The sequence below is a fragment of the Rhinatrema bivittatum genome, chromosome 4 (assembly GCF_901001135.1).
Source record: "Rhinatrema bivittatum chromosome 4, aRhiBiv1.1, whole genome shotgun sequence".
Taxonomy (NCBI): Eukaryota; Metazoa; Chordata; class Amphibia; order Gymnophiona; family Rhinatrematidae; genus Rhinatrema; species Rhinatrema bivittatum.
Window position 1 is genome coordinate 206,738,915 of NC_042618.1, and position 21,123 is coordinate 206,760,037.

The following is a 21,123-nucleotide window of genomic DNA, read 5'->3' on the forward strand; positions in this document are numbered from 1 at the left end:
CCTATGAGCCTGAGCTAAAGAATGATGGAGAACCATGGTACTGATGATCTTTTGGACAAAATTTCTGGTGCCAAAAAATGGGTTTTCTTACTCTTCAGCAGAGAGGGAATGTGCCTGTGCCAAGACTTTTCAAAGTCATGGCGTGCAGTTTGAGAGGACTTTGCCTTCTTTGATTTAGGCACTGGTCCATCAGCTGAAGACTACTTCATTTTCATTGTACCAGAGGGTTCTGGAGAACTAAAGAATACTTTCAGTTGTAGCTTCTTGATTTATTGGGCCCTTGAAGACATCTGAGTGCAAGGGACAATTTGTCATGTCATGGGAAGGACCTAAACATTTGACATCAGTCAATATGGTTTGACAAGGTTATTTTATAGACACAGCAAGGACTCTTTTTGATGCTAGGTTTCGTATCTGACAATGTGAAAATCTGTGAAGCTAAATCAAACAACTGATGATAAAATTAAATATTTCTTTTCTCTCTTTATTTTTATTTATTTATTTTTTAAGAGGAGACTCACAACTATAATAAATGAAAAACGATAAAACACTAGGGAATGAAATAAAATATAAAACTGCAGGCAGCTTGGAGAGAGAGAGCAAAACATGTCCTTTTGTCCGAATGGAATAAAAAAAGACTGAGGAGACTTGTACAGCAGCAGCTGGGCAAGAACCCCTGCACATGCTCAACCAAGGTGGTCTTTTTGGGCTCTCTCAGTCTTGGCGTCATCAGATGACGTCACCTATTTCCATGGATGATTATTATCCTCTGCTTGCCCGTGAAGAAAACTTTAAAAAAAAAAAAAATTTGGACAAGCTTTTAGAGAAAAAGAGAAAGGAGTGTATAGTGACTGAAGTAGATTCAAGATGATAGTGTTAACCAGGGATTTGAACAGGTCACCATTCTGGGGGTCTGAGATGCAATTTGGTTTTCATTCTGCCATAAAACTGATTACAGATGCAATGTATACTTTTCATCTTTCTCTCATCTACCATATAGTATTAGCTGCGAGAAAGGCCCTTTGTTTTAAAATCAAGATGACTGTACTAAAGTAACTGTGCCCTCCTGTAGTTTGAGCTAAGACCTGGCAGAAGGAAGACACAGCAGACTCACCTTGGTATGCATCTCAGTGTCCAGGACAGACTTGGTCAGCAGTCCACAATGCAGGATGGTGAACACCTCCAGTGTCAGCTCTCGCAAGTGAGCACGGTAATTGTGTAGGCTGATTGTCAACTTCCCACTTTCCTCAGTCTTGGGGCTTTCCTACCCACAATAAAGAGCAAGAGGGTATAGCATGGGGCGGTAAGCAACCAGAAGGGCAAAAATGGCTAACAGACAGTTTCCACATTATTGGTATCCATCTCATCAAAGCTACTCAGGTTTAACATTGCAACAGACAATCCCAACATGAGTCATGATTCTGCAAAGAGTGTTTGCTGAGCTCCTGTATTGAGGTGCATTGAGAAGCTATTGGAGATATTACTTATCTGATAATTTTGTTTTCCTTAGTGTAGACAGATGGACTCAGGACCAGTGGGTTTATGTTCACCTGCCAGCATATGGAAACGGAGCAAGCTGACGTCACAGTATATATAGTCCTGCATTGACCCCAGCCTGTCAGTATTCTCTTCAAAAGCAACTGTGGACAGATCAGCAAAAAACTTGAGGATTAAAAATAGGCAACCATAACTGTAGTCAACCAACAAGAAACACGGAACTCACATAAGATTCTAGATATCCCAAGCTAGGGACTGGATGAATACTTAACAATAAGCCCCACGGGAGGACTATTGACACACACATGTGGCAGCTGAAGGTGGGAAACTGAGTCCATCTGTCTACACTAAGGAAAATGAAATTATCAGGTAAGTAATTTCTCCATTTCCTAGCATGTAGACAGATGGACTCAGGACCAGTGGGATGTAACAAAGCTACTCCCCCACAGGGTGGGAGGCTGCGCGCGGTCCAGTCAATACCGCACATGCAAAGGCTGCATCCTCCCAGGCCTGCACATCCAGATGATAAAACCTGGAAAAAGTGTATAAGGAGGACCACGTTACAGCTTGGCAGAAAATCAACGAGAAAACAACAAACTAACCTCCGCCCAGTACACTGCCCGAGCCCTAGTGGAATGAGCCCTAACCTGAGTAGGTTACGGCTTTTCAGGATCCACATACGCGGCTGTGACTACCTCCTTAATCCAGTGAGTTATGGTAGCCTACGAAGCTGGAACACCCTGCTTTCTCCCACCATGGAGAACAAACAGGCAATCCATCTTTTGAAAAGGTTCTGAAAACTCCAGATACTGCACAAGACTCTTGATATCCAAAGAGTGTAAAAGACGATACTCCTCTGCATCCCTGACCTTATCCAGGGACAACAGCAAGGAGATCGACTGATTCAAATGAAAGTCTGAGACTACCCTGGGCAAGAAGGATGGAACAGTATGCAGTTGTAACGCCCCCGGAGTCGCCCGAAGGAACGGCTCCAGGCAAGACAAGGCAGCTCAGAAATTCAATGTGCTGAACATATAGGAACCAGGAACACAGTCTTCAAAGTCAACAAAAATCGTCAACAGACAACTTTCTGAATTCCTCGAAGACAACAATATCCTCACCAATAACCAATATGGATTCCGAAAGAAAAAGAGCACCGAATCCTTATTAGCCACACTAACGGACACCATTATCTTCAATCTCGAAAAAGGCCATCCTTGTCTCCTCGCGCTGCTGGATCTTTCCTCAGCGTTCGACACCGTGAACCACCGTAGCCTACTACAACGACTAACAGACATCGGCATCACTGGAGCAGCTCTCAACTGGTTTAAGTCCTTCCTAGAGAACAGAACATACAAAGTTAAGATAAACAACAAGGAATCTCACCCATCCAAGTCAAGATGGGGGTACCACAAGGATCATCACTCTCCCCTACCCTCTTCAACATTTACCTTCTACCACTCTGTCATCTACTTACTAACCTCAAGCTCACCCATTTCTTATACGCGGATGACATTCAAATTCTCATCCCTATCACGGAGACCATACAAAAAACCATGGCCTACTGGAAAAAATGCCTATCATCCATCAACGATCTTCTAACCAGCCTCAATCTGGTGCTAAACACCAAAAAAACGGAAATTCTCATAATAGCACCGGAGCATTCTACCCCGCCAACATCCAGCAACTCTCCAGACGCCTCAGGATATTCCACCGCACCTCAAGTCAGAGATCTGGGAATTCTACTAGACAACAGACTCAGCCTCAATAAATTCATAAATAACACTACAAAAGAATGCTTCTTTAAATTACATGTGCTAAAGAAACTAAAGCCCCTTCTACTCTACAGGGATTTCCGCACAGTACTCCAAGCCATCATCCTTACCAAATTAGACTACTGTAATTCACTCCTGCAAGGCCTTCCAGCATACACTACCAAACCACTCCAGATGGTTCTGAATGCTACTGCAAGGATCCTTACCAATGCCAAAAAAAGGGACCATATCACCCCAATCCTCCAGCATCTCCACTGGCTTCCCATCAAATATAGGATTCAGTTCAAGACTTGCACGATGATTCACAAGGCATTACATAACATCTCCCCACTCAACTTAACTTTCCAGCTTCAACTACACTCTTCTAACAAACCAACCAGAAGGGCATACCAGAATAGAATGATCACCCAACCTGCTAAATCTACCCTGAGGAACGTGCTCTATCCACAGCAGGCCCGTCTCTCTGGAACTCACTACCACCGGACCTCCGCCTTGAACCGTGCCATACTACTTTCAAAGTGAAACTCAAGACTTGGCTTTTCCATCAAGCTTTCCCAGAGAGCTAAAAGCAAGAAGAACAAACTTTCAGCCTTGTCTTACAGCATTATTGTAATGTTTATATTGCGTCAGTTATATGTTTCAAGTTGTTTTCTAAGTTGATCTTAGTTGTTTCATAATAGATTTTATCTTGATTATTATCCGTTCATTATATTCGATATGTTCCATGTAAACCGCCTCCCCGGCGATAGTTATTTCTGTTAAATGTGAACCGGAGTGATATGTATTGTATACAGGAACTTCCGGTATATAAAAACCAAAAATAAATAAATAAATAACAACAATAATTGCCATGCCGGCAATCATTTGACCTTCCTTTCACCTTTTTAATGCATAGAATACATGTGGACTGTGCTTCTAAGATGGGGGGGTTTTTTTGTTTTGTTTTTTAAACAATGTCCATGCCTGTTGCACACTCTTAACCTTTGTAGCTGCACCTTTCAGGGTTTTTTTTAAAACTATTTTTCTCATTTTATCAAAGTTTCCCTTTTGAAAGTTTAGTGCTAGAACTGTGGATTTACTTACTGTCCCTCCTTCCAGTCATTAATTCAAATTTGATCATATTATAATCATATTGCCAAGCAGCCTCACCACAGTTATCTCTCTCACCAAATCCTGCGCTCCACTGAGAATTAGATCTAAAGTTGCTCCCTCTCTCATTAGTTCTGAACTAATTGCTCCATAAAACTGTCATCATTTACTGCATCCAGGAACTTTCTCTCTCTAATATGTCCTTATGTTACACTTACCCAGTCAATATTGGGTAATTGAACTCTCCCATTATTACTACACTACCATTTTGGTTAGCTTCCCTAATTTCTCTTAGCATTTCACTGTCCGTCTGTTTGGCCAGGTGGTTGGTAGTATACTCCTAAAGCTATACTCTTCCCAAACACACAAGGGATTTCTATCGATAAAGATTCAGTTGTGCATTTAGTCTCCTGTTCAACTCTATGCCATGCCGGACATAAAGTGCAACCCCACGACCAAGTTCCTCCTCTCTATCATTGCAAAACAATTTGTACCCTGGTATAGCATTATCTCATTGATTATCCTCTTTCCACCATGTCTCTGAGATGCCAATTAAGTTTGTGTCATTCACAGATATATACTCTAAATCTCCATCTTACTTCTTAGATTTCTGGCATTAGCATACAAACATTCTGCTTTTCAGCTAAAAGGGATAAATTGGAATCTTTTAGCTCAAGTGAGTCTTTAATTGTAGGTACATGGACCACTGCCTTCCAGAAGTTGTAAATGTATACCAAATACAAGGTCAGCACTGATTTCAGTTCTTCTTACACCACTTAAGCTACTAACAGCTTCTACCGCACTATCTTATCAATGCTAGATCTTTATCAAAAAAGCTGTAATTATTTATGAACTCCTTTCAACTGAAAAACCAGAATGCTTGTGATTTAATGAAACCTGGACTACAAATGTTGACACTCCACTACTTAGCCAATGCTGTCCTCCGGAATATCTGTATTTCTGTCAGCCATGTCCATCCCAGATAGGTGATGGCCTAACCATCTTCTACAGAAAATTACTAAACTTGAAACCTTTTGCGACTTATGTACCCTCTCCTTTTGAAGTACTATTTGTCTTGTAAATTTGTTAATATATTATTTATTTATTTAACACTTTTCTATACCGACCTTCATGGTAATGACCATTTCAGATCGGTTTACATCGAACAGGGTAAAAAACGGAAACAGAAATAAACATATGAACGGAGGCGGCAAAGTTACATTCAACAAGGAGGGTGAACTTGGAGGCTATATAAGTTTAGTTTATTGCCCCCGTCTCCTTGCCCATAACTGTTCTCCCTTAGTAGAATTCCTTAACAATGTTGTCTCTTACCCTTTTAAGACCATAATCCTCGGGGACTTCAACCTAATGAAACTTTTTTAGAAACCCTGTCCGCCTGTGGCTGGGATCAGTTTATCTCCTCCCCCACCCACAGAGCCAGACATATACTTGACTTAGTTTTCCTTAACTCTTCTGTTTTTTCCCTGAATACTGGAAACCTGAAAGTACATCCAGTACCATGGTCTGACCATTACCAAATCAATTTCACCATTGGTATTACAAAACCTCCCCTTCTGAATCTGGATATGACGCCCTCCCAAGATTTAAATGTCAGCATACAGACCCAGACAAATTTAAAGAAACACTTATTCTTCTGCTTGCTGAGCTCCCCTATGGTTCTTTAGACAATATGGTACATTCTTGGCACAATGTTGTTCAAACAACTGTTGAACACCTTCCCCCACGAAAGCAAGTTTTTTTCTGTTGGAGAAAGAAAGCACCTTGGTACTCATACAACCTACAAAAAGCCAGCAGAGCGCTGAATCAAAGGTCCTTACAGCAGTCTAGTGATATACACTTTATTCATAGAACTCCTCTCCTCTTGTCTGAGCATTCTCAATTCACAGTCTTAAAAATAGTCCCCCAACACGGACCCCGTGTTTCGCTCAAAGGCTGCGTCGGGAAAGACCACGGCAAAGATTCCAAAAGCTAAAATAAAAACAAATACTATTATAAAATAAGGACCAAACAAAAAGATGGGCATAGTATACAAATCACAGTGATCACATACCATGCAGCTGAAATCTGAACAGACTGCAGGGGGAGAAAGATAATGCAATAGGAGGCCAGCAAAAAGCAAGTTCAGAAATCTAAGCAGGAGATAAGTGAGTGGATGAGCATCCGAACAGTAAAGACAGATTTCCAGAATCTGAGGAAGGAGATTGGGTAAAGTAAGACTCTCATTATGCCATTCAATCACACCAGTTTGGATGAGAGAAACATACCTGAGCTATGTTTTAATCATATGAGAAACCAAGCAGCCTGGATCACTTTCTTTCTGAAGGAAACAGATGACATCCAATCTGTAATATTTGGAGAATGTGTACAGAGAACTCAGTCATCATGCTACAGATTTATTTGAGAGAAGCTCCAGTCTACTGAGCAAATAAAGTGAACACTGCTCTAATGGAATGTACCTCAATAATCCCATTATCCATCTTGTCATGGCAGGTTTAAAGCAGATAATCCTTTTACCAGTTTCAAACAGGAAGAACCACCAATCAGACCAGTGGAAGTCTTTGGTCCTATCCAGAGGGTCCTTATGTGCTCTTGTTTATGGTCATTAGTGGTCAGTTTTTCTTTGTTTTATATGGTTAGGCCATAGTGCAAAATTTAAAATTCAGTTTAAAACAAAGAGAAATTAGGTTTTACCTGAAAATTTCCTTTCCTTGAGTCTAGCTGAATCATTCCAGATGAATGGGTTATGCACCTCGACCAGTAGCTGAAGATAGAGATAAACAAGCTCACTAACGTCACCCTTATAGACATGCATGTTGCCATCAGCCTCCACGGTCGAGGGGCTCACTGTATGGAGTTAACGGCACAAGGACGTTGGAATGCCGATGAGTCCCGCTGGCACATCAATCGCCTGGAAGCCCGGGTGGGATGGCTGGCATGCTTGCAGTTCAGCTAGCAAGAGTGCAGGAAACAGACCAGCTTATGAAATGGGCAGAAGGTCATCTGCAGATGATCTCGGCCTCTCACATTGCAGGAAAAGACAACATAAGAGTGGACTTTCTCAGCAGGGAGAGCCTGGACCCAGGAGAGTGGGTGTTGTCCGCAGAGGTGTTTCAGCTGATTGTGGATTGCTGGGGCCTTCTGTTCCTAGATCTTCTGGTGACATCTCGCAATGCGAAGGCTCCTCGATTCTACAGTCGCAGGAGAGATCAGTGGTATCTGGGAATAGGTGCTTTTGAACAGGTCTGGCCGGAAGACCGATTGCTTTATGCCTTTCTTCCGTGGCCCTTGCTGGGCAGGATAATTCGCAAGATCGAAGGCCACAGGGAGCTAGTATTCCTGGTCACACCAGACTGGCCCAGGCTACCGTGGAATGAAGATTTGTGAAGACTCCTGGTGGAGGGACCCCTTCGCCTTATGCCGCACATGGATCTGTTATAGCAGGGACCGATTCATCACGAGGATAGACTAGGTTCTGTCTTACGGTTTGGCCCTTGAGAGGGCTTGCCTGTTAAAAGCATGGTTATTCTTCTGCAGTGGTTGCCACCTTACTCTGTGCTCGCAAGTTCTCCACTTCCTTGGCTTATATGCAGATCTGAAGAGTTTTTGAGGCCTGATATGAGGAGTGGGGTGTTCTTCCTCATTCAGTAAGATCCCTTTTATTCTGGATTTTCTGTAGGATGGGTTGAATAAAGGACTGGCCCTTAATTTCTTGAAGATGCAAGCTGCAGCTCTTACTTGTTTGAGAGGCCTGGTGAATGGTGTTTCCTTGTTGTCTCATTCTGATGTGGACTCTTTTTTGAAGGGATTGAAGCATCTTAGGCCTCCCTTGAGGTTACTTGTCTCATTGTTGAGTCTTTTGGTGCTGGATATTTTGGTGGGCCCTATATTCCAACCACTGTATAACCTTTCCAAGTTATTAAGTCAGAGGAGGTACAGAGAAGCAGTATTTTCTGCTTTTCTGTACACTTTTTGGACTCCTCCAAAATTAACATCTTCTTGGGGCAGGCGTTAATTTTGGCAAGTAAAAATGTGCCTGTTGAGCGCACATTTTTTTTTTGCATCGGGGGAATAGATAATAGCCTCAACATGCATTTACATGTAATGAGCACTATTACCTACATACGCAATTGGAACCGCATTTTGGACGGACTAACCCATTTTGCATTGGGGGTTATGGATGCATGTCCAATTGTGCATTGAGCTATGCATTGCAGCCAGTGCACAGTATTGCATCAGCCTGATGGTGGGGTTGCAGCTCCATGCTTCTGCCTTGAATCCTCTCCCTTCCCTCCTGCAGCTCTTGTGGTTGAAATCTGAACTGTTTGAATAGCAGGGACTCTCCTATCTATGGAACCTTGCACAATTCAAACATCAGCTGTTTGACCTGCACAGGTTTGTAGTAGTTCAAAATAACTGATATTTGATCAGTGCAGGGCTCCGTAGATACATGGTTGAAACAGCTCAGATTTCAACTACCCTGTTAGCAGGGGATAAAAGAAAGGCTCCAAGACAGGAAGGAACCAGAGGACAATTTTTTTTTTTTTTAATATGCAATGGCACCAGACTCAGGGCACTGATAGTCAGACACTGGGCTCGGGCCCCTTGTGCCCAGGGCTAACACCACCCCTGGTTGCCAGCCTTGGATCCCTGGTCAGTGTTACCATGGCCTATAGGTAACCAAGGAGAGCGGAAAAGGAACTATCTGAAGTGGGAAAGAAGAACTAATCACACCTCTAATTGTGGATTCACTTTAATATGCCTTAGCTCACTGAATAATGCATAGCTAAGCCCTTAAAAACAGCAGTGAGAACAGCATCAGAGGTAGGCAGCCATCAAGAAGGACCCTCATCAGAGAGCCAAGCAGCCCCTCCCTGCACTAGGGCTGACTGAACCTGATGCAGTGCTAAAGATCACAGCAGAACTGAAGTCTCGTTTCCCTGATATGCTTAGACTAGGGCCGAACTTGCTTTGTCCTTCTCAAGGGAGGGAACAAGTCTCCTTCTGGCTAAGCAAACTACTGAGAGACAAGCAGAGTGCTGAGATGACAAAGCATGAAACCCAGCAGTAGAGATTCCCTGGAGTAGGCCAGAAACCTACGAGACTCTACAGCAGTGGTAAGATTTGGGGTTTTCTCCTAGCTCTGATCAGTGAGTTAGCCAGTTTTGCTCTTTAGCAACTTTCAGATGCAAGTCCAAGCTAAGGTGATATGATTGTCGTGATAAATCTTAATGTCTGCTAACCACCAAGAGTATTCTTTTGTAATGTTTTCTAGTAATAAATCCCTTATCTAATATTGCCTAGTTGTTATGGTAATAAAGCTAAAAATCCCTATAATACAATTTTTTATCTGAGAAACGGTACTGTGTAAATCCCTGCACTACTCGGGTTGTGTATAAAGATGTAAGTAAATACATTTCTGTAGCATTCGCTATCCAGCGCGGAGAGAGAATGTGTCATTAAACGGTAGAAGCTATGCTTAGAACCCACAATACTTTCAATGGACCTGGACCCATCAACTGCTATAAAAAAAACAAACAAAAAAACCCCAAAGTACATGTCTCATAGCCATCCAAGAATGAACTAAACTCAACAAATTCCATCTGTATCCAAACAAAACAGATTCTATGTATATAAAACATGTATAGACAAGTCCCTGAAATGAAAATTCCATTCAGAACTTATAAACTCCTGCTAAAAACACAGGTAAAAAGCTTCAGAGACTTGCAAGACTCAAAAGTAACTATACTCCCAAAAATCAAGTAAATAGTAAAGAGTTGTGTCTTCCAATTAAGCAAATCTGCTTACCTGTAAACAGTCTTCTAAGAAGACAACAGGATGAATTAGCCATTACCATGTGGGTGCGTTATCTGATGGTGCAGACATGGACCCAGTTCTCAGAGCTCAGTGAAGACTTTACTGAGCATGAGCAGGGAGTTTCTGCACACACACACACATTGCCTCATAGGCTCCTCAGTCTCTTTCAGAGTCTAAGCTTTAGAAAGGTTATCAATTCTCCAGGTAGGCGGGCAAGGACGAAGAACCTTACTTACAGGTAAGCAAATTTGCTTTTTCCATTGACAAGCATGCATGAATCAGCCATTATACGTAGGGAGTCCCAAGCTGAGGACTGCACTGAAGAAAAACGTACTTAAAAACAACCCAGCCTCCCCAGGTAGAGCCTGGACTACTGGATGAACAGGCTGTGCAAAAACGTATGTTCTGGTTAGATGTGAAAGTGTGTGCAGATGACCAAGTAGCAGCTTGGTCATCTGCACACACACACTGTCTTCCATAGGATTGGCCCGAGGATGAGCCACTGAAGTTGCCATAGCTCATTTGATAAGCCTTGAAAGAGCATGTAAACTACAAGCCAGCTAGCACATAACAGTGTGTTAGCTGGTTTGCAGACTGGACAGAATTCATTTGGCAACAACCCCTCACAATCTATTGGAATCAAAGAACATGAACAGTTGAGAAGTTTGACAATGAGACTAAGTCCTCTTTAGATAAAACACTAGGGTTCTCTTACAGTCCAAGGAGTAAAGAGCCCATTGTCCTTTGTGCTCGATGGTTTTGGAAAGAACTTATGGTGGATCCATAGAACTACCCTATTGTGAAAAAACTGCAGGTATGTTGAATATGAAATCAATCTGTAATTACTCTTCATGCCAAAGTGATGACAGCAAGAAACCATGCTTTCTAAGTGTCAGACTTCAAGTCCACCAACTCAAGAGGTTTGAAAGTAGGTTACATGAACTGAGCTAGGATTGACGTTTACTGTCCGTAGGTCTAGAATGCCACAGTTCTTTCATGAACTTTCATACCAAATGTAAAAGAAAGACTGGAACTCCTATCTGCTGGTGATATGCCACACATTGGTGCTGAGATGAACTTTGATTGAAGATGTGCTAAGGCCTGAGAGCAAGAGGAAGATTAGATACGGAAGCATGTTCCTTGGGCCACAAGAAGGAACCCAGGTGGTTGGCCCCACACCAAATCAAGAACCTCTTCCACTTAGAACAACAGGATCTTCTGGTTGAAGGCTTTTTAATCTAAATCATTACAACCTTCACATTCTTCGGAAAGCTTAAAGAGGACACTATTGCATGCTCATCATCCACACCATGAGGGCCAGCAATGGTAGATGTGGGTAGCAAAGTCTGACACCTTCCTGAGTGATGAGCATTGAAGAGATATGTTAAGGAACTAGAGACTGAGTTGACAGATGGACAGGATATTGATACCACACTTGTTGAGACCAGGCTGGTGTGCCTCTGTGTTACCAAAATATTGCAGGGGTCCTTGATATACTATGCCCCTGAAGAAGCTGAAATAGCGAAACATGTTGGGCAATTGCTTAAGAGCTGAATTTTGTTATAACCCTACTCCAGTTTTTCCATCATAAACTACAACACTGTTTTACTTTGGATTTAATAAGACATTGGATGCTGCTTATCCTATTTCAGTAAGATGATTTAGGATCTTCTCTGATTTTCTGATGTTCCTTATAGGAATATCTTCATTGAAATATCTGGAGTTTAAATGAAGGACAACATTTTTCCATGAAGGCATTTGATATATAAGGTCAATTTTTGAAAGTTTTTTTGGAAAAACAACCAATATCCGTTGAATTATAAGAGTTTATTGTTGTTGTATATTTTGTTGAAGTGAAAGGTTATCTGTTTGTTTGTTTTTTCTTTTTTGTTAATAGTTTTTATTCATGTGTGCAGGAAAGTAAACCATACAAGATATCTGAGGTAGCTTGACAATAAACCAAAAATATAAAACATAAATTGCAAATCCTAGATTTATACAACTCCACATGAAGGCAATTTCCCTTTTAGCCCTAACTCCCCCCCCCCCTTACCCAACCCCCCCTCCACCATTTCCCAGTAGAGGATCCCTAGGAAGTCAGCCATAAGCACCATAATCGAAAGTCTGAGTCCAACATAAAGTCACAGATTAGCTTCAACGCCAGCCAAAATCAATCCTTAGTGATCATAGGGATCCAGGCTCCCATAAGGAGCGCCAGTGCCAATAATTACGCCAAGTTTCCTCAAAGCGAACAAATTTATCCTTCTTAACAGCGGTCAACCGTTCCTTATAGCAGTGGTTCTCAACCTTTATTCTGTTGGGACACACCTGACAGATGGTTCTCACATGCATGACACACTGAACCCATGATCGTCATGGGGCTAGATGTAAAAGTACAGTTTGCATCCACAGGAACCCCCCTGACCCACAATAATGGATGTAAAGCAGAATTATGACATTCCCCATACAACTCACCCTACAAAAAAGATATTCTGGTTCTGGTGTCATCTCAGTAACAGCAACTCAAACACCTTCTACTTCCAGGCTCAATAGCCCTACTTATGAAAAGACAGCAGTTTACCACCAATGCATGTCCTCTTGAGAAAACACAACAAATAAGACTGATACAAATGCTTACATGCTAGTAAAATATCTCATCTCGGTAACAGACACAGAACCGACCTAACATACTCCCAGGATCTGCAGTAATGCACATAAACTAATCCGCACACAGTTACACTTGTATTATGGAATACACTCAAACAGGAGCAACCCTATCTATGAAAAGGCAACACTACAAATATTAAATCAGGCCTCAAAAACCAATACACCTCTTATTAGGAAAACAGAACTAGCAAGCAGCTACAGATTCCCACACAGAAATAATTGTAAAACTATACTAATAAGCAGAATAAATGTTTCAAAACAGCTATGAACAGAATAACATCCAACAATTAAAAACCTCATAAGAAATATTAAAAATTCTCCAAACACCAATCAAATATTTCAAAAAAGCAGACATCACATAATATTAAATAATTAAAATGGCAGTCAATCAAGAAAAATAAACTTTAAAAGCCACCTTTACTTACCCCCTCCAGCAGCTCTCCTACTCCTGTCCTCTTCCATGCAGGTCTTAGCACACACCAGAAGCAGCAGTAGTGGCTAAGCTCTATATTCGACTGTGGACCTGAGGCAGGCGAAGGCGGCCTGCTCCCAACGCGACCGGAGCCCACCCCGAACCGGACCGAGGCGAAGAAGATAAGAGAGAGAAAGAAAGAGAGCGGTAAGCCCGCCCACCTCGGCCCGACGTCACACAGGCGCCCCGGAGCCCTTTAAAGGGCACTCGACGGCGCTAAGCGTCGCGCGCCTAAGGGGCCTGCCCCTTTGTGCGCCCCTTCGTGCACACCGGAACGACACTTAGCAAGGCACCCATCCTCCCAACCCTCCAACACATGGAAGCTCTCTCATACCTTAACCACTCCCTAACTCTCCAGCAGACAGACGCTCACTCTTAACTCATCATCATCCAGCTCTCCAGGACCCAGACTCTCTCCCAGACTCCAGCCACTCCTCAACCCACCAACAGACCGACGCTCAACTCACCATCAAACGGATGCTCACTCAACACTCACCCTTCCTCACTCAGAAGACGGACGCTCACTCTTCACTCATCTGCATCCGCTCTCCAGAACCCAGACTCTCTCCCTGACTCCATCCACTCCTCAACTCTCCAACAGACTGACGCTCACTCTTCACTCATCCTGCTCTTCAGGACCCTCACTCAAACTCCAATCCACTCCCCCACAGACGGACCCTCACTCAACACTCATCCTCCTCACTCAGCAGACGGATGCCCACTCTTCTCTCATCCTCTTCCAGGTCCCCAGGACCCTCACTAGAACTCCAATCCACTCCCCCACCCTCCAACAGACGGACGCTCGCTCAAAGCTCGCCCAGCCCCTGAACAAAAGAGGAACATGACACAAGGCTACCCAATCCCTATCCTTCACAGCGCTCTTACCAAGGAAAAATCACTCACGCAACTCCGGACCTGAGCTACTAGATCTCTCATCCCAATCATGATCTCTCCCTTTACTCAACTTCTGGGTCTTGCACTATTCTTAGTGTCCCTATTCAATGCACAATCTCTCACAAAGAAATCACATATTCTAAACCTCCATCACCCATCTGAGGGACCTCGGAGTCACGCTCGACAACAGGCTGAATCTCAAAACATTTATCAACAATACAACAAAGGAAGGTTTCTACAAACTGCAAATCCTAAAAAAGCTTAAACCCCTCCTGTACACTCATGAGTTCCGCTCGGTCCTTCAAGCTATCATATTCTCTAAAATAGACTACTGCAATTCTCTCCTACTCGGTCTTCCTGCTTCCACCACAAAACCCTTACAGATGCTACAGAACTCTACCGCAAGGATTCTGACGAATACCAAAAGAAATGAACATATTTCTCCAGTTCTAAAAAGCTTACACTGGCTCCCCATCAAATTCAGAATCATTCACAAAGCTCTAATGCTAATCCACAAGTCTATCCACATGCAAACCCCACTGGATTTAATCTTCCTGCTTTGACTACACATGTCCGCCAGACCTATAAGATCAGCATACAAAGGCGCATTCTATGCTCCCCCCGCCAAGACCGCACTCAGGAAACGCGCCCTCTCCACAGCAAGGCCCACACAATGGAATTCTCTACCACCTGACCTGCGCCAAGAATCTTGCCAAAAGACATTCAAGAAAAAGCTTAAGACCTGGCTCTTCAGCGAAGCGTTTCCCTGAAGAACTGAAGCATGCCATAAGACTCTTTACACCTCACCACATGATTTAACACAGTTATTGTTGTTGTTACCTTAATGTTACTACTCTTTCTCCACCTCTACCCTTATTTGTGACTCTCACTAGAGTTGTTTCTCCAGGTTAAAGTCCCCCTGTTTATTGTACTTCCAACTGTTATATGTAAACCGACGCGATATGATTTTTCATGAGCATCGGTATATAAAAACTCTTAAATAAATAAATAAATAGATGATTATCTCCTAGATTCAAAACCAGACATCTGCGCTATAACGGAAGCCTGGCTTAAACTGACAGACATAGCCTTGATAAACCAACTACCTATACATCGTTACGACGTTTTCTCTCTTCCCAAACAAAAAAAAAAAAAAAAAAGAGGCGGCAGCCTGCTCTTAGCGGCCAAAAAAGAACTTAGGATAACTTTACAACCAGCCAAGTCTGCTTCTAAATTAGAATTAGGCCTGTTTAAATCTGACCAGCTTCAAATCTTCCTCATTTATGCCCCGCCTGGTCTCCTGGACACCGATGCCTCCCCCATAGTGAAATCATAGCCAAATATATTAACCTAGATGCCCCCGCTATGATCTTAGGAGACTTCAACCTCCACGTCGATTCAATCCCTCTCTCTACCAACTGCGAAGCATTCCTCACCTCCCTCAAGGCTATGGGCTTCAAACAAATTATCAACAAGCCCACCCATAAAGCAGGTCATACCCTAGACCTCATCTTCATAAACTCCAGTTTCTCACCTTCTACCCCCCCGGAATGCACACCAGTCCCCTGGTCGGACCATTCATTGATCTCCATCACCCTCACGAGAAAGGAAAATCCCAATGCTCACCCCACTCAATCTACATTTCACTACAGGAGATCTTGCTCCCCTGAGGTCCTCAGTGAGCACCTAACAAAGGAACTTCCCAACCTAGATGTCTCAAACCCCAACTCGGCTCTCCTCTCATGGCACAGTATCACAGAATCAATAGCGAACAAAGTATGCCCTCTTGCAGCCAAAAAAATCAGTCAGACAGGTGGTTCTCCGATGAACTCAGAAAACTTAAACTCAGAAAACAAACAAAATCTCAGACAGAGAGAGAACAAATGGCATAAGACCCCATGCCCGAGCACACTAGCCGCCTACAAATCAGCCCTACACTTTTACAGAAACGCCACTCTTCGAGCAAAAAAAGATTTCTACGCTCACAGAATCCACGACCTCGTCTTTGACACCAAGGCTCTATTCTCCTATGTATCGGATCTCACAAAAAACCACCACCCCGTCCATTCTGGACGATCAGGCACAATCAAAGGCAAACGAACTGGCAATCTTTTTCCAGAGCAAAACATCTAACCTATTAACACTCCTGTCCCCCCAACTCTACCTCTACTCCCATCTCCATCTCTCCCTCCCCAAACATCGGAACATTACTGGAATCATTTGAACCTACATCTGCTCTAGAGATAGAATCTTTAATGAAGAAAATGAAACCCTCATACCACCCCCTCGACCAAATCCCAAATAAACTACTCCTATTGGTGCCAGACACCATTTCCAAATACCTAGTGGATATCATAAACTGCTCACTATCTCAAGGAATCTTCCCTGACATCCTAAAAATCGCCACTCTCAAACCCCTTCTCAAGAAACCAAACCTTGGCCCTAGGGAACCCAACAACTTTCGCCCCATCTCCAACCTGGAACAAATTACCATCAATTGCGGGTCCGAAATTGTGGAACAAATTACCACCGGATTTGAGAGTACAACAGGATATTAAACAATTTCAGAAGGATTTAAAAACCTGGCTATTTCGGCAAGTGTATATAGATGAGTAGATTACAAATAAGAACCTCAAGGCGATGACTGTATGTAAATGGCTCTTACAACTTCTTCCTTTAACTTTTATTCTTTTAATGATAATATTTTATCCATAGTTTTGGTTAATTTTATACTTTTTAGTTTCCAGTTCTTAGATATTTTATATTATTTTACTATGTATTTTCATTTTTCTAATTATTTCTACGATGTATTATGTTTTTTTAATTTTGTGAACCGTTGAGACGGATTTGTCCATTCAACGGTATATAAAACTGTTTAAATAAATAAATAAATAAAATAAATAAACCTGCCTTTTGTGGCTAAGATTATGGAAAAACTAGTCAATACCCAACTATCAGACTACCTGGAAGACCACAACATTCTCCACCCAACGCAATATGGATTCCGCAAATCACTAAGCACAGAAACCCTCCTCATCTCCCTTACAGATCACCTCATCATGGGTCTGGACTCTGGACACTCCTTCCTTCTAGTACTTCTTGACATCTCGGCCGCATTTGACACGGTGAATCACTCCATTCTCCTTAAACGACTTTCAGACATCGGGATAACAGGTACGGCCTTCAAATGGTTCGACTCCTTTCTCAGTAACAGAGGCTACAAAGTAAAAATCATTAACAAGGAGTCTCCACTCATCAACTCCTCAAGAGGAGTACCGCAGGGCACCTCTCTGTCCCCCACACTCTTCAACATATACCTTCTTTCCCTCTGCCAGTTGCTTACGAATCTAAAACTTAAACATTATCTCTACGCCGATGTACAAATCCTGATCTCAATAACCGAATCCCTCTCAAAATCACTTAAGTTCTGGGACAACTGTCTCCAAGATATCAACTACCTCCTCACTAACCTAAACCTGGTTCTGAACACGTCTAAGACAGAAATGCTCCTTATATCTCCCAACCACAACGATAACCTTTAATCGACCCACACCAACACCCTGCAAGCAAGAGATCGCGGAGTTATAATTGATAACCAGTTAAATCTAAAGAAGTTCATCAACAACACAACCAAAGACTGCTTCTTCAAACTTCAGGTGCTAAAAAGACTCAAACCGCTTCTGTACTTTCAGGACTTCAGATCTGTACTCCAGGCCATTATATTTTCCAAATTAGACTACTGCAATTCCAGTCTACTAGGCCTTTCCGCCTCCTCCACCAAACCGCTTCAGATGCTTCAAAACTCGGCCGCTAGAATCTTAACAAATTCCAACAGAAGAGACCACATCACACCCATCCTAAAAAATCTGCACTGGCACCCTGTAAGCTTTAGAATCCTACACAAGTGTCTCACCATCATTCACAAATCCATTTACAACCGGATCCCTATCGATATTCACTACCCACTCACTCTGCACACCTCTTCTAGACCCATCAGAGAAGCTTACAAGGGCTCGCTACACCCTCTCCCAGCCAAATCCACACTCCACTCATCCACCAAAGAACGAGCCTTCTCGACAGAGATGCCAACCATCTGGAATGCTATCCCCCCGACCTTAGACAAGAACCCTGTCTACTGACGTTCAGAAAAAAACTCAAGACTTGGCTATTTCAACAAGTCTTCCCTTGATCTGGGACCTCCCCAGCTACAGTAACACTTCAAGGCCATCTAGTCGCTGCACTCCACTTCTGATACTGTACATGACTTGATATTGTTTAGTTCCGAGTTACCTCTGCCACTGGCTCCTCTTCTTCCCAGTTCGAGTACCCCTGTTTTATTGTAACTTTTCGCTATCTTTGTTTATGTTAACGTTATTTCCCCCTTGTTCCTTGTAATCCGATATGATATGATCTGTATCATGAATGTCGGTATAAAAAAGCTCTAAATAAATAAATAAATAAAATATTCATGGTCCTCTTCCTTAGGGCCCATGTCTCTCACACACACACCATACCAATCATGCCCCCATGACCAGTTTCTGTCTCTCACACACCAATCATCTCCCAGTCTTTGACACACACACACACCAGTCACCTTCCTGAACTGTTTCTCTCATGCTATACACACACACAGGCTTCCCACTCCCGTGTTCTACTTACATATACGGGCTTCTCACTCTCATAATCACTTTCTCTGTCTCACACACACACACACACACTCACCAGTCTCTCACTTCCATGCTTGTTCTCTCCACATGCACAGGCTTCTCATTCCCATAATCATTTTCTTTCTCTCACACCACACACACACAAACACACACCAGCCATCTGATCTCTCTCATGCGTACACACTCACACACACACACACACAGGCTTCCCACTCCCATATTCTCTTTCAGATATACAGGCTTCTCACTCTCATGCTGTGTCTCACACACACCCAGGTATCTCACTCCCATGTTCACTTTTCAAATGCACAGCTTCTCATTCCCATAATCACTTTCTTTCTCTCACATACACACACAGAAATACACACCAGTCACCTGATCTCTCTCATGCATACACACACAGGCTTCCCACTCCCATGTTCTCTTTCAGATATACAGGTTTCTCCCTCCCATGCTGTGTCTCACACACACCCAGGTTTCTCACTCCCATGCTCACTCTCTTCACATGCACAGGCTTCTCATTCCCATAATCACTTTCTCTCTCACACATTCACACACACCATCACCTTACCAACCTGTCTCTCTGTGTATCACTTCCTGTTCTGGGTCACGGGGGGGGGGGGGGGGGGGGGGGGGGTGCAGGAGAGCACGGGAAGAAGAAAAGGCCAGCCGCAGGTGCCACAGCTTCTTCTAGCACCGCTGCCGTTCCCACTGGGCATGAACATGCTGATAGCCGGGAAGGATAGCAGGGAAGGAAGAGCAGCGAGAGAGACCGGGAGCACGTGACACACCTGCCGGTGCTTGGCAACACACTGGTGTGTCGCGACACACCGGTTGAGAAGCGCTGCTGTATAGTATATACAATGAAGTCTCCGTAAAGTGCTGTTGAAAGATGGAGGTGAAGCAGATCTCTATTCCCGTGCAATGGCGCCCCGAACAGGTTATAAAGCAGCCTTCAAAAATGAGTTCTGAAGGTTGGAGATTCCAGCAATCGGAAAAAGCAAAAGTCCAATCTTGGGTGTCAAAGTGAGAGGTATATCCAATACTAGACGAATCCAATCTTCAGCCGATCGCCATAATGGAAGTAGTGCAGGGCAGGACCACCACATATGAAGATAATCACCTCTGAGACCACAGTGTCGCCAGCATAGAGCAATGACGTTAGGGAACATTTTTTTTATTTTGACAGGAGTGAAATACCACCTAAAGAGTACCTTATAGTTATGTTCCTGTACCATGGCCGAGATGGAACTATGAGCTGTAGTGTGAAAACAGGCATCCCATTTGGCTGGAGTATACTGTATAGCTAAATTTTGTTCCCAAGCTTTCATAAATTTAGTCTCCAGATCTCTATCCGCTGCTAGCATAGCATACAGTTTAGAGACAACCTTTTTAATCCTGGGAGCGGAATCGCAGAACCCCTCAAACAGGGACTTCCCCCTTGACCAGGTCCGTTTTTACCTTATCAGTAGTCAAAAAATAGTGAAGCTGCAGATAAAGGTTATCTGTTTTTAATGTGAGTATTTGAGTGATGGTTTTTGTGATAAGGGGCCCCAGGTAGTATTTTAAAAACATTTAAGATGAATGTGTGTGTTGGTTTACATTAAATGGTCATAAAAAATGGTGCTATTTCTAATATAATTGATAAATGTTTTGTGAAAGATTTTTTGAAAAAATGTGTTTATAAAAAGTTTTTTCTAAATTTGTATAATAAAATTTGATATATATGTATATATATATATATATATTTATTTTATGTTTTTGTGGTATAATCACTTGTTATACATCATTTGTGCTTTATATTTTTATTGTCGATATCCTGAAAACTTGATCAGCTTGCTGCACTTGAGAACCACAGTTGCCTATACCCAGCTCTAAATGTATAAACGTTCCGTTTTTCATTACTGAATATATAAATCCAGCTTTACTAAGGAGTTTCTTTAATAAATGGTCACTCTGACAATGGGGTTAGGGGCAATATTTGTGCTCTGATGGCTAAAGTAATGTAGGTACTTTAATAATCAACTACAAGAGCTATAAAGCCAGATGGAAATGTGTTTAAAGTCCAGTTACATTGCTCTCTCTCTCTCATCCTGTTTGCATCACAAGTCAATGATGAGATGTGCAGCAGAATTCAGATTAATAGGAATCTGATAGATGCCACAGTGTGAATGCTATGGCCCCTGGAACTGGACAAAGACCACCATTTCTTTTCACATAACAGCTC

General features: G+C 42.7%; 1 protein-coding gene across 3 annotated transcripts in view; it reads right to left on the reverse strand.

Moving 5' to 3' along the window:
• Nucleotides 1–21,123, reverse strand: part of FANCD2 (FA complementation group D2) — a 536,781-nt gene that overhangs the window by 149,828 nt on the left and 365,830 nt on the right. For all 3 annotated transcript variants that reach the window (XM_029599610.1, XM_029599611.1, XM_029599609.1), the window contains one exon: nt 1,115–1,264. In XM_029599610.1, coding sequence (XP_029455470.1) covers nt 1,115–1,264 — 150 coding nt within the window. The remainder of the gene's footprint in view (nt 1–1,114; nt 1,265–21,123) is intronic.